The sequence below is a fragment of the Callorhinus ursinus genome, unplaced genomic scaffold, assembly GCF_003265705.2.
Source record: "Callorhinus ursinus isolate GAN/ISIS: 27379988/994484 unplaced genomic scaffold, GSC_fseal_2.0 scaffold1, whole genome shotgun sequence".
NCBI lineage: Eukaryota > Metazoa > Chordata > Mammalia > Carnivora > Otariidae > Callorhinus > Callorhinus ursinus.
The window spans coordinates 67,934,920-67,949,438 of NW_027397063.1; the positions used below are offsets into that span (position 1 = coordinate 67,934,920).

The following is a 14,519-nucleotide window of genomic DNA, read 5'->3' on the forward strand; positions in this document are numbered from 1 at the left end:
CAGCTGCACAAGGTCACACAGTCGGTACACTAACAGGCAGACTGTAAAGACAGTCTCACCTTCTTCCAAAGGTTCTCTAGGTCCTGTGATACGACCTGTGCACAGAAAGGTGGGCTATTTTGCTTCGCTCTTGCCCCTACCCCTACTGCAATGCAGACACACACTCCTGCAACGTGGGGTGCGAAGGCAAGGGAGGGACCCTTCCTATGGGAAGGAGCAGCAAGCTTTTGATTCCATAGGCCCAGGACTGAGTAGTTCCCTTTGCCTTTTCACAGTTCTATACACTTGAACTCACCTCTCGCCTTTCTCCTCAAGTCTCCGCACCTGGGCCAATTGGTCCCCTGGTGCTTTCCTCCCAGCCTGAGATGGCGCTTCAGTGCTTCCTCTGAAGGTGAAAGACTGCAAACTGCGGTCATGCACGAATTCCAGAAAGTGATTAGAATCTTAACCTCACTAAGCCGGGTTTCCCTCCTCTCTATAAAGGGAGTATTCCCAACCATTCTGCCACGCGCAAGGGAGCCCACGTGGAAAGCTCTCGCCCCAGGCTGGCCTCAAGCGGCGCCCGCTCTCTGGCTGGCACTGGGCGGTGCGGCGCCTGGCGTGCGGGCGGCGAGGTCCGGGCCTGCAGGGCGCGCGCTGAACGCCGGCGAGCGGCTCGCGGAGGCTCGGGCAGCAGGAGGAGCGTGTGAGCTGTGGGCGTCCCTTTAAGAGCGGCCGGCCGACCGACCCGGCCTCCGCCTCTCAGTCCGCTGAGCGCCGGCGGTCACCTGGGGCTCGCGGGGCAGCCGGATCGCGGCGGGGCCGGCGCTCTCACCGCGGAGGTGGGAGACGGGGCCCTGACGCCAGGTGCCGGGAGCCGTCTTGGTGCGTGGCCGTCCCGCGCCTCTCCGCGCCGGAGGATGCGGGAGCGCATCTGGGCGCCGCTGCCGCCGCTGCTGCTGCTGCTGCTGCTGCTGCTGCTCCCGCCGCCACTGTGGGGCGGCCCCCCGGACAGCCCGCGCCCGGAGCTGCCGCGCGAGCCCGGGCCTCTGCAGCCCTTCGACCTGCTCTACGCTAGCGGCGTGGCCGCCTACTACAGCGAGGACTACGAGCAAGCGGTGCGCGACTTGGAAGCGGCGCTGCGCAGCCACTGGCGCCTGCGGGAGGTCCGAGCGCGCTGCGCCCGCCACTGCGCCGCGCGCCGCCCGCTCGCGCCCCCCGGCGCCGGCCCCGCGGCCGAGCTGCCTTTCTTCCGCGCGCTGCTGCAGCGGGCACGCTGCTACCGCAGCTGCCAGACCCAGCGCCTCGGGGGCCCCGCGTCCCGCCACCGCGTCAGCGAGGATGTGCGCAGCGACTTCCAGCGCAGAGTGCCCTACAACTACCTGCAGCGGGCCTACATCAAGGTACGCAGAGCGCACAGCTAACGCCCCCTGAGACTCCGGGACGCGCTCTCGAGCCCTCCCCACCGCCCTAGTCCCTGAGCCGGCGCTCTGCTCATTAACCTTTCAGTGTGGGTCTCCTTGAACCTGTCCCGTGTTTGTGCATGTAGGTATCTGGTGGCCCAGGCTCTGTAACAAACACTAGGTGGAACCTGCGTTAAGCCATTAGCTCCTTGGGCATCAACTTGTCTCTTGAAGAGGACTGCATTGGTAGGATGATGCTTAAGGTGCCCATTCAGCACTAATTTTTGAGGCTTTGCCGGAGCTGGGTCTAGTATAAGGTCTTCTCTCGCTCCATTTCTTGGTCTAAGCTCATCCCCGTTTCTCTTCTCCACTCCCTCATCCCTCCTACACTTCAGTCTGCACCTTTATTCTGAAGTTTACAAGAGAACATCCTCATAAAGCAGAGTTAAAAGTTGACTTGCTCTGGAACAAATTTGTTATTCTCTGTTCTCCCCTGCACCTACAGAACAGTAAAGATCAAAAGTTAAAGAGAACGTGTAGTGGGAGAGGTGAATCTGTGTGAGGCAAACTCTCTGCAGGTATCTACCCAAGTGCTGACTTTGCCTCCTTTAGTAGAGGGCTTCTGATTTCTGGAGGTAAGTATTGGAGTGAGTTATTTGACATCAGATGCCCGGTACTGTCCTCTGGGTTTTATTTTGTGTGTGGCGGGGAGGGGACTCAACCCGCCTGAAGTTAGTGTCAGGAGGTACACAGTGTATATTGGTATTTTTGCAACTTCGGAGATCTATCTGGATGCTTCACAGAGGGAATTTAGTCTGTGTTTCTGGAAAACCCCCTCTTCCCAGTCCATGTTGCTCTGAACTTTTACTTTCTCCCCCAACCCCCACTTTCTGGCTTTTTATGTCAATAGATCAGTGTCTCCTCTACATCTGCTGAATTGGCAGCTTTGTGGGGTGCCCCCCCCTTAGCTTTAGCCAATAGACCAGGCTGTATTTCTAGGGTAGCAAAAATACACACCATGTACAGATCCATGTGCACACCATCCTACAAAGTCTGTGCTCTGGTGGGAAGGAGACTGGACATGTGCAGTCTTTTGTGGAGTTCAGGAAATCACAACTGAGACTAACTCTTAAGTCCCAGTAATAGGGCTGAGGGGCTGGGGCTCACTAGACTAATATCTTGGGTAAGAAATAAGGATCAAGCCTGAATCCTTTCCAGGATTTGTCTCCTGCTTGTTTTTGCCTCTTGATGAATTTGCTAAACCATGCATTAAGTATAAATCTGATCTTTTTTGGTTGAATGGCCTAATTTTTGGTGGTCTTAGAGAAATCATTCAATAGCAGAGAGGGTGGAGACCTTAAGTACCTGACAGCAGAATATATCCTGAGCCAGTTCCCGGGATAGAACATGGGTGGTCGAGTTTGGTCCCAAGAGCCCAGTCTTCCCAGGAGTCTCAGATGTGAGGTTGGCAGTCCTGCTGATAGTTCTGTCACACATCTTGGAGAGATTTTCATTTCTCATTCTTCTCCAATCTTATAAATAACTATGAGGTAACTCTTACAATGTGGGTTTCTTTAGTTCTGTAATTAAGCTCGCATCGCTGTTAATGCTACGTTGATCAGTCATTCTGCTTCAGTCCCCCGGTCAGAGGTCAAAGAAGGTGAAGATACACGTTTTAGATGCCTCAGAGTTTTACAGTGAATTGGTTATAGGAATTAGTCACTCATGGGCACCTCTGTGGGTGAACTGTTAGGTATGATCTCATAAACCAACATAGTTTAAGAAGTTCTCCCCAAAATATGTGAACCCATGTGCTAATTTGTTTGACCAGCAGTGTTTCTAAGAACAGAGCAAGTCTCTTCTAATAAGCAGAGCTTCTTGCATCTACATAATTGATAATCTCTTAAGGAGGAGATATTTGTATTTCTTTGGAAATTCATTTCTGATGATTGAGTGTGTAGGAGTGTCTCCGTGAACGCGTAAGAAGGTGTACCATGGTTCTTCCCTCCCCTCTCCCAAGAACTCCACAGTTTCAGTCTCTGCTTGGCTTCCTGGGAATTTTAATCATAAACACATGCACGTACGCACGCACCCATGCATGCAGATACCGTCCTTTGAGAGTAAAACAAAATTCTCAAATAACAACAGAGTACTGTCAGGCTCTGACAAGTATGGATTCAGAAGTGTTTGCTCCCTGGTGATAGAATGTGGAGTTCCCTGGACATGCTCAGATATGAGCATGGCCCCTCATGTTGTTGAATTACTTTGGACCTCAGCGATCCATTTGCTCTTGAAAAGGATAATCCTGGGCCACGTTGAATTCAATGAGGAGTTTGCAGCCAGAATTCAAGCACTATGAATCCTATGATACAGTTGGAACTAGTGGGCTTCCTAGAGATAAGGAAGCACAGTTATTCTCATGTTAGGATCTACCAGCTGTAGAGGCTTTCCGGAGCTGCGCCTCCCCCACCAGATCCCAGTTAGTGAGCCACTGATGGATAGCAGATCCTTTCTACTGGTGTGTTGGAGAGGAAGATGTATCGAGAATTATGAAATCTGAGTCCCGACAAGTTCCATTTCTCATTTCACTGATGAGGAAAGGGAGAGCTGGAGAGGGAAAGGGGCTCATTCAGTGTTGCGTATTTAAGGGCAGAGCCAACGTGATTTGATGAAATGAGCCCAGGAGTGATAGTTGGGAGTCTGGCCTTTGTCAGTAACTGACGCCCGTGGCTGTGCTGTGCCCACTGCCCCCACTGGGTCGCCTCAGGTCCCAGGGAATGCTGCAGTCCCCAGGGCTATGCTTCAGCCGGATTTGGACAGCTCCAGGGATGAGTAGGTCCTTGTCCTGTGGTGTGACAGACACTCACTGTGTTTATCTTAAGTTCTGCTCTGTAGAATATTCCTTGAGAAATGGCACGTTGGGAATTTGTCTGGACAGCTATGGGGCAGTGGTCCTCCTTGGTTCCTAGCCCTGCCTTTCTGTTTAAACACAGGGTGAGACTCTTAAAACGTCGATTTTTATCATTTCAGATTGTACGATATAACTCATGCATGATTCATAGCCCAAAGCCCAAGATAGAATTTTCATCATCATATTCTCTGCTCAGAAACCTTCAGTGGTTTCTCCTTGCTGCCTTATAAAGCCCACATAGCCGAATGCAGCATCCACAGCCTGGCTCCCCCTTGGCTTTCATGGTGCTGTCTCCCTGACTTGCCACACTCCCGCCAGAGGGAACACGACTGCTTGGTCTTCTGTACCTGATACTTTTGCCTACCTGGGTTTTGTTTATTCTCTAGGAGGCAGGTGGGCTCTGGCATGAAATTTACCTCCTCAGGCTCTGGCTGTGTGACGGTGAACACATTACATGAACTTTCTGTGGTTTGCTTCCTCCATGTTTAACATGGGGAGATAATAGGACTTACTTGACTGGCTTAGGTGAGATTTAAGAGAAGACTTATGTAAGGTACTCAGGACAGGGCCTAGTTCCCAAAAAACAATGGAGACCTGTTTCTTCTTCTTACTAGTTATAGCAGTAGATTTTTCCTTCTCTTGCTGTACATGTTCAAATGGTAACTGTCCTAACACAAATATACCTGTCTCTGTGAGGCCCTCCTTCACGCCCTCTGCAACTCCCACAAGAACACCCTTTCTGCCTCCTTTGAATGTCCACAGCAAGGAATCTCTTCCTCTCATAACATGTTTCATTTTTAACTTTGTTTTTTGAGAATTCATGTATTTGCCTATCACTTACGTGAGCTCCTTGACATCAAAGAACTTACTCACTTTTTTATCTCCCAAAGTGGGAGTTTCCAGATGGGGATGATTATTAGATGGTTATTATTAATCATCTGGGCATGAAAAATATGATTTAAAATTAGAGATTTAGGTACCATAGGTCTGAGTTGGTCCTCAGCATCTATACTCCCCCCAGATATCTAAAACAGAGAGCAGTAGCAGTAAAAGGTCAGTGTATGTTTGTTGAATGAGTAATAGCTTGGTTTTTTGTGTCTGAAATATTGTGGAGAAAGGTCTCTGAGTGGTGGCAGGAGGTGTTCTCACCCTAGTTACTCGGTTTCCTGGCTGATCAGACACAGGAGAAAGTTAAAGAAAGACTAGATTCCTTGACTTCTCACTCTTCTACTTGTAAGTTCTGGCTAATGTTGTAGAACTCTGTTCCTTTCCTCTCCATCTTTCTTTCCAATTTAATTATTATTTAACACTGTGCTTCAGAAAACCCTGGACGCATTGTGCCTGCTTTATGTACATTTGTTGAATTTAAACAAATGTAAAAAGAGAGTTTTTTCCCTTATCTCTGTGCTTGATCACCAGGAATACTTGGACAGTGACTGTTTTTCTCCCACTGTTCCCAGCCATTCAACAAAAAAACAAAACAAAACAAAAAGCGAAAAACAACTGGCGCTTATTTATTTTTTTTACTTAAAACCGGTTTGCCCCTGCCTGTTTTGTTTCTGAGTTGGTGCTTTGGGCCATTTGACCTTTGTTTTTCTTCTCAAGATTAAAGGGGGGGGAGGAGAGGAAATAGCAATTAAGTTAGGCAATCCTATCTCCCTCCTGAAGTCATCTCCCTAAACTCCCTTTTTCTTGACCATAATCTATTTTATTAGTGGTTTCTAGAAAAGAAAAGTAAACTCAAGGAACTTTCTCACTTTTCATCTGTTTTATCAACTTCTTTTTCTTTCTAGATGAATGCCTTAACAAAACAAAAAATGGAAACCCTAGGTCACAACTGTTAGTTCAGAGTAAAAACCTTTTTTGTATCCCATTTTCCAGTCTCTTTTTCTTATCTATATGTAGACTATGTACATTTTATCCCCAAATTATATCAAATAAGTTGACTTTATGTCTTCTTGAAATAGCTGAAATAGCTGTTCTGAAATTATCCGAGGGATTATTTCCTCGGGGATGAGGCTTCCCCCCCCCCCATTGAGACTTTTTTTATGCTTGAGTCATCAAATTCTACTAGTACCATCTTTCTGTCCCATTTCTTGGGACGGGAACATGGGAGATTGTTTGTCTAGCAGCTTTTAGGTCCTCTGAGCAAAGGAATCAGAATCTTAGTCATGTCCCAGAGGGGGCTGGCTATTTGGAGGCCCTGTCAGCTCGTAAGCGTTCATCCATTGAGATTACAAATAGTACGTGCCACAGGAGCTTTAAAATTCAATTTGGTGAGAGTAGCAAGTGCTTATAAATTTTCTCCGTAGTCGGGTGAATCAGAGATTCCCTATAGGTTTTAATAAAAGAAAGCAATAAATTGTCTCTCTTCACAGATCCCATCTCTGAACATCCAGTGTATTCTGTCGCTAATGTTATTTGCTCACTGATAAACTCCAAAGGGATAGCTGTGTGGAATTCTTTTGGGAACGTTTAATAAAATGTCGGCTTGCTTCATGGGGGGATCTTGACACGTTCTGGAAGGTGGGTGGGTTCACCTAAAATGAAAATTTGCTATAATGTTCCTTTGTATTGCCAAGGAATTGAGTAAACTGGATTTCTTAGAATCACTTACACATCTTAGAGCTGGGAGAGAGGGTAAGTATTGTGGTGTAGCAAGGGCGACAAGTAGTATTGGTTGGAACTATATAATGCTACAGCTTGAAGGACCCTTAGTGATCATGAAGTCTGTCCCTGTCACCTAATACCTGATGACACTGGCCTCAGGTTCCATGCCAAATCAAGAAGGGTCAGTAGGTGGAGTGGAGTGCAGAAGGTAAGTGTTCTAATTTATGGCCAGTGTTCTTTCCAGACTCTATGCAATGGGCATGGCTACCTCCCGAAGGGCGGTCTGGTGAATCCGTGGTGTAGCCAAGACCTGCAGTGGACCTGTTGCCTTCAGAGATGGAGCAGACACAAGACAGAGCAGACACTGGACTGCCCTGCCCACCCTGCATTTTCATTCACATGATACATAGGCCACTCAGCCAAGAGTCATAGTTGTCTGGTGGAAAATTTTGCATTTCTCATTAGGAAAAGTAATTTCTCCTGTCTTTTTTTTCCATTCAGCTTTTCTCCTATAATTCTTTCTCTGTCCTTTTATCCATCCCTCCTTTGCTGCTGTCTGACTTCCTAGCCATGTAATTTCCATGAGAGCTAACCCTCACTTGCCAAATGGCCCAAACACATCTTTAAAAAAGTGATTTGGTATGCTTTTGTGCTGACTGTATGATTTTTGGTTTTCAGGATTGAGGAGGGTTGCAGACTGTTGTTGGAAGAAGCTGGCTTCACTTGACCACACCCCTTTCTGCTTTACTTTGTTTTCTATACTTATTTCTCTTTCTGCCTCTCTTCCCTGATTCCTTGTCCTGTCAGTGATCCACACAGTGCAGTCACATCTGAAAAGGAGAAGGTTGAGGGGGTTGATAGAGGAGAGAGAAAGGCGGGTAGTGGGAGAGGTAATAGCAGGTTTCTGGCACTAATTAAATGAAGGCCATTGAGCCTCTTGTTTAATTTGATACACAGACATTGGCATCTAGTTCTGTGAAACTTTTTAAATGTCTCTTTCCCCCATATGTCTTATGCAACACTTGGGCATATGTTGGGAAGATGTACCTCTCCCCTCCAAGCTCCCCATCTTTCTGCAGCTGCTCACTGCCACATTCATGGAACATCAGTGTTCCAACCATCCCATTTTACAGATGGGAAAATAGAGCCTGAAGGAGAATCAAGTCGTCCAAATTTATCCAGCAATTTAATGGAAGAGCCAGGATCAGAACCCAAGAACCCTGAGTCCCACCTCTGTGACACTGCTGATGACCACTGTTTATATGTAAGACTCACACTGAAAACATAAACTCAACCAAATTAAAGGGAAACACATCGTTTGCTAAATGGAATAAACCCGGAAAATAAAAGCTCCCTTATGCAGTGTTATTCCTTGAACTATTATTCTGCCTACTTCTGAGAAAAAACTCAGGAATAGGAACCTGGGTTAATGCTCTTCCCCAATAAGCCTAATGCAGATGAATGAGGCGAACACTCTTCTTTAGAAGGGAAATGAATAAGTGAGAGAGAGAGAGAGACCCAAAATGTCAGATTTTCCAGGAGTTCAGGGGTATCTGAATGATCCTACTGGAATTCATTATCTGCAAAGAGTGGATTCAGTTTTTGTGCAAGTAATGGGATACTGTTGAGGATTGCAGTGTAATTAGACTGGAACTCAGGAAGGGTCTGGAGAAAAGCAAGAGATGCAATGAAGTAAATAAATCCAAAGCAAAACAGAGAAACTGTTAACAAACCTTCAATCACAGAAACGTTAAGTGAGCCAATTTTGATTACTTTTTCCTGCTTGAATGCTAAATTTTTAGCTCTTACTCTGCCAAGATCAATAGGCTTGTGTGAAGAAATCAACACATAATTAGGACTCCAGACACAGTGAATTACCTTAAAACCAGATTTGGCTGTCTTTAAAAGAATGACCTCAAGTTATGGTATCAAAGACTAACCCAGAAGACCATACTAATTATTTCCCCACTGAAGCAAGAGCTATTTCTTAATAATATTTTTTACATTAAATCCAGGATCAACAATCAGTGTCTGATTCTAGTATATGGCATTTAGAAATGGCACCAGGGACAGAGACCTTCACAGTCAATCATTGTTTCTATAGGATTGCCAAGGACTCACTAATGCCATGGAGTCTGCAGGGTTTCAGTAGACATTTAAGCTGGAGTTTCCAAATCTTGGCTTATTGATATTTTGGGATGAATAATTCTTTATTGTGATGGGCTGTCCTGTGCATTTTGGGATGGCAGCATCCATGGTTTTTGCCTACTAGAGAGCAGTAGCAACACACTCAAGCCCTCCCAGGTGTGACAAAAAAAATGTCTTCATACATTGCAAAATACCTCATGGGGGTCAAAATCACTGCACACCTAGAACCGCTGCTTTAAATATTTAGCCATATTTTAGGTAACTGGACATTAAGGTGAGATAAGTCTAAATCAAGTTTTTGACAATACAGGCTAGCTAGCAATGTGCTTACTGACCAGGATATTTATGAAAATGACAATGTTTGGCTATAATTTGACACCTTTTATGAGGGGAAACCCATTGGAAATAAAGCTGCTTTCTCCAAGATGCAAATCACTTGGCTTATATCCTATAGCTGGGCCTCCCCTGTGGGTGCACTAATTCAGCTTGTATCTTGTATCACTGAACGTGATAGGACAGGTTGCTTTAGCAATACAAACTAACACTTTTTAGTTCTAAACTCCAGACTCCAGAATTAACTTACGTCTCTTTCTACTTGGAGTGTACCCAAACTTAATCATTTAAAAGTAATTCACTGCAACTCTTAGTTTTCTTGGGGTTAGCTGTGTGTCACACGTACTCTTAGAGAACAGCTTGACTCAAACCCTAAACAGAAGTCTGGAAAGTGGGGAATATAAATAAGAGGGTGTCAGAGAAAAGAAGAAATGACATAGAGATTGAGACAGAGAGAGAGTCAGGGGGTGTCTCAGTCTGTTCAGGCTGCTGTAAGAGAACACCACAAGCTGGGTGGCTTTTAAACAGCAAACATTTCTCTCTCCCGGTTCTGGAGGCTGCGAGGCCAACATCCTGGCACCCGTGGATTCAATGTCTGGTGAGAGTCCTGCTTTGCTGTAACCTCACATGGTGGAAGGGGCCAGGAAGATTCCTAGGATCACTAATTTAAGGTCACTAATCATACATGAGGACTCTGCCTTCATGACCTAATCACCTCCCAAATGCCCTCCTCCTGATACCATCACCTTGGGGGCTAGGTTTCAACATAGAGGAGTTTCAGGAGGACACAAACATTCAGACCCCACCAAAGGGAGATACAGAGATAAAGGGAGAAAGATGGAGAGAGGATAGAAACAGTTAAGTAAGGGAAAACAAGAACAATGAAATCAAAAGTCCAGGCAGAGTCCCCCATGTGAAAGGATGCTGTCTGAAGCAACATGTGGGTGTCACACGCCGACATCCATGCTGTCCTAGAACCAGTCATTTGGAAACATATTGGTTGTTCTTCAGTCCTGCGATGCTATAGGCCCCATTCTCAGTAAAGACGTTTCTGCTTTGAGCCTAGGGTAGAAGGGCCACTGAGTTTCCTCAGTGACACACAGAAAGAAGGCATCCCTTTGGGGGAGATTCTACATGCACAGCACTGAATAATCACCAAATGATACGATCCCTTTCAAATAAGTAAATGCCACAGGAAACCAAACGAGAGAGAGTCTTATTAAAAATGTTCACTTTAAAAAAAAAAAAGTTCACTTTTAATTTACGTGAAACTACGCTGGTTTCCCAATCAGCAATTAAATAATTTTCCAAGCTCTCTGAGGAGATGTGAAGATGAAGAAAACATCTTCTCTACCTTCAAGTAGGTCAGAGTTCATTGAGGGAAATTAGTGTGTATCCAGTTACAGTGTGAGTCCCTCAGAGGAGAAACATGATACTCCTGTGGGATTATGTGGGAGCAGTTCGGGGGTGTTCTGTATCAGAACGATGGAATAGATAGGAAGAAGACAGAACTTAAAGATTTGTGGCATGTGAGGAATACCATTTAGGAAAGACTGGTAATTTAAACTTTGAGATAGGAAAACAGGACTACGAAGGAAAAACTGTTGGAAGCAGAGTTGGTAGAAAAGCTGGAGAATTAATTGAATCCAGAGTACTGGTTGTTTTAAGAATACATTTGATTGATCATAGGTTTTAAAAGAATGTGTACTGGTCTGAGGCTTGAAAAAATCAATATATGGTAGTATACAAAATGCTACCTTTTAGGAAATTTTGCTAATAATTACAGTTATAAAATACACTGCCTCAAGGCTAAGTACAGTGAATTGCGGTTTCAGTGACTTTCTAAGTTTGTTAAGGGCAACATCATTTTTCCACTTGAGGTTTCTTTGAAATCCTAGGATAACTCAACCTTCCATTTTACGCTGTGCCAAGTTACTCACCGTCTTTATGATTCCATGTCTATCTCTGTGGAAAGCTAATAAAATTATCTTAAAAAACCCCACCAAAACCAAACATTGGACTTAGCTTTGAGACAGTATATTTTATAGCTATGATTCTTAGTAATAATAGATATTATTGATTTACTGTTACTTTGTTTCAGGTATTATGCTAAAAGTTTTACAAAATTTTTCCCATCCAATTCTCATAATAACCCTAATACAGATCTTAGTAAGGTTGACTCTTGAACAACATGGGGGTTAAGTGCACCGACCCCCACATGGTTGAAAATCCTCATACAACTTTTGACCCCCCCAACAACTTAACTACTGATAGTTTACTGTTGTCCTGAAGACTTATCAATAGCTTAGTCAATTAGCACAGATCTTTTATGTTACATGCATTATATACTGTATTCTTAAAGTAAGCTAGAGAAAATATTATTAAGAAAATCATAAGGAAGAAGGGTGAGTTAAGTGGTGGCTCAGTAGGTTAAGCGTCTGACTCTTGGTTTCTGCTCAGGTCATGATCTCAGGGTCCTGAGATTGAGCCTGGGTGGGGCTTCCTGCTCAGTGGGGAGTCTACTCAGGATTCTCCCTCTCCCTCTGCCCCCCTCCAGTGTGCTCTCTCTCTCCCTCTAATAAATCTTTAAAAAAAAGAAAATAAGAGAAAATATACTGTGCTGTATAGCTCTATGCTGTATTTACTGGAAAAAAAAATCTTTGTGTGTAAGTGGACTTGTGCAGCTCAAACCTATGTTGTTCAGTAGTTAAGTGTATAATTGTCATTTTGCTACAGGGACAGTGAAGCTAAAAGGTTAAGTAATATGTCTGAGAACATACAGCTAGTACAATGTAACAGAGTCAGAATCTGAACGCAGGTTGTTCTGATGACAAAATCTGAGTTCTCATGTACTTCTCAATGGCTGGCGTTTTGGCATCAAATGGACCTATGTTCAAAAAGTCCCGCCTTTTATGCGTTGTGTGACCCTGGGAAAGCTCACCTAGATGAACCTGAGTTTCTTATCTGGAAAATGGAATAGTCATACCTACTTTACTGGGCTCTCATGAGAAGTTATTAATGAAAAGTTTGTGGGCTCACCTAGGTTGACACGGACACAAAAGTACTTATTCTTTGCCTCTTGGCATCTGGGCAGAAGGCAAACTTGTGAGGGAAGGTGAAAGACAAAAGAAAAGTTAAGCCAATATATCATGATAAACTGAGAGGATAATTACACATACAGTAGGTTCAGAAAACCTTGAGGCACAATAAACCAGAACCTGACCTGCTCAGTTTGAGCAACAGGCTTCAAGTTCAATTCTCTGTACAGTGGAGCATAGCCTCCTTTCACCACTGGGCTAAAACAAAAATCATCCTCTGACTGGGCACTTGGGACTGTGTTGCAAAAAGTCCTTTTGCTCTCTTCCCCACTGCATTTTCTGACCCTTTGATTTCACAATTTCCTTGAGATTATGGCCTCTTCTTTGTATTTTTCCAAAAAAATTGACTGTTCAAACGCATTCCAAACCTTCTCTGTTTCCTATTAGGAGATAAATTCTCTTCCCACAGTCCAACACATCTTGGGAATTTTAAGCCCCTGTAAGCCTCTTCCCTATGCTGATCTTGAGTACCCCTGGGGGATGGCCTAGGTTTGGGAATCCAAAAGAACATCTCTTTATCACAGACACCAAAACGTGACTGCCTCTTATATAACAGGTAAGTAGGCAAGTAGCTCAAATAACAATGGGGAGGGTGATTAGTCTAGGATCAAGCAATTTAGGCTCTATCTCTAGTTTATATTTTTTAAGATTTTATTTAAAATCTTAAAATTTAAGTGAGAGGGGTACCTGGGTGGCTTAGTCGTTAAGCATCTGCCTTCAGCTCAGGTCATGATCCCAGGGTCCTGAGATCGAGCCCCATATCAGGCTCCCTTCCCCAAGAAGGGAAGCCTGCTTCTCCCTCTCCCACTCCCCCTGCTTGTGTTCCTTCTCTCACTGTGTCTCTCTGTCAAATAAATAAATAAAATCTTTAAAAAAAATAAAATTTAAGTGAGAGAGAGAGGTGGGGGGGAGGAGAGAGAGAGGGAGCACAAGCCGGAGGAGGGGTAGAGACTCCCTGCTGAGCAGAGCCCCATATGGGGCTCAGATCCCAGGACCCCGAGATCATGACCTGAGCTGAAGTCAGATGCTCAGCTGACTGTGCCACCTAGGTGCCCTGGCTCTATCTCTAGTTTTATCACTAATGTTTCTCTCTAGGCCTCGAGGTGTCCTTTTGGACAAGGCCAACATTGGACCAGATGGCTCATAAGAGCTGGTTTCTCTCTGCCAGCCAGAGATTCTAAAATACTTCAGTGGACTGACATAGTGATACCAGCTACGTGTGGAAAAGAAGAGAGCGATGAGATTTGAATGGAATATAATGTAGAATGAGATACCAGGAGTTTGAAAGGTCTCAGGAAAGTAAGTCCTTCCAGTGTGTCTGATGCTAGTCTTCATCTTTAGATGGTCAATCACTGCAAAGCAGAACCTGAGAGAAAGTCATGCTAGTATTAATGTGGTGGTACTTTAAGAGTTGGTAGAGTATGTCCAGGAAGGACAAAGATAAAAGACTCAAAACTATGTTTTATAAGAGAAAGGTTGAAATAGGGATGAAAAGGCTAAAGAAAAAAGGTTTTAAAAAGATCATTATCTGAGACCATTATTATTGATCTTTATGGCACCGAGGAACCGAAGAACTAGACCCATGTAACAGAAGTTACAGAGAACTAGATCTTGGCTCAAACACAGAAGACTTTCCTAACACTAAGAGCTATCCAGGTATAATTGGGAGCCCCAGGAGAAGGTGTTCGAATACAAGTCTGACAAATGCTTCATAGGGTGGCCACATTTAAGGGTCAAGCACTGAAGTGATATTGAGATAGATAAGACTTAACATTTTTTTTCCAATCCAGAGTTAATAAGACTCCATGATCTTATGAAATGAAAATTTGTCTTATACCCATAGATGGGTGATCAATTAAATACTTTTTCATTAGAGAAGTCCTACATCCCTTCTTCTGTCCTGCTTCTTATTTCTGGTTAATGTAATCTTAGACTAGGATCACCAGTACATTCCCTATAAATAACATATAATGTGAAAAAGGAAAGAGAAAAAACAAAACCAAACATTACCAAGCCTTAAAACACCCATGGGAACAC

The 14,519-nt window shown here is 44.4% G+C and overlaps 1 protein-coding gene across 2 annotated transcripts in view; it reads left to right on the plus strand.

Annotated features, from left to right (window-relative positions):
* Window positions 1-766: 766 nt before the first annotated feature.
* Window positions 767-14,519, plus strand: part of P3H2 (prolyl 3-hydroxylase 2) — a 169,131-nt gene continuing 155,378 nt past the window's right edge. For both annotated transcript variants that reach the window (XM_073895669.1, XM_025876766.2), the window contains exon 1: window positions 767-1,382. In XM_073895669.1, coding sequence (XP_073751770.1) covers window positions 900-1,382 — 483 coding nt within the window. In that variant the 5' untranslated portion in view covers window positions 767-899. The remainder of the gene's footprint in view (window positions 1,383-14,519) is intronic.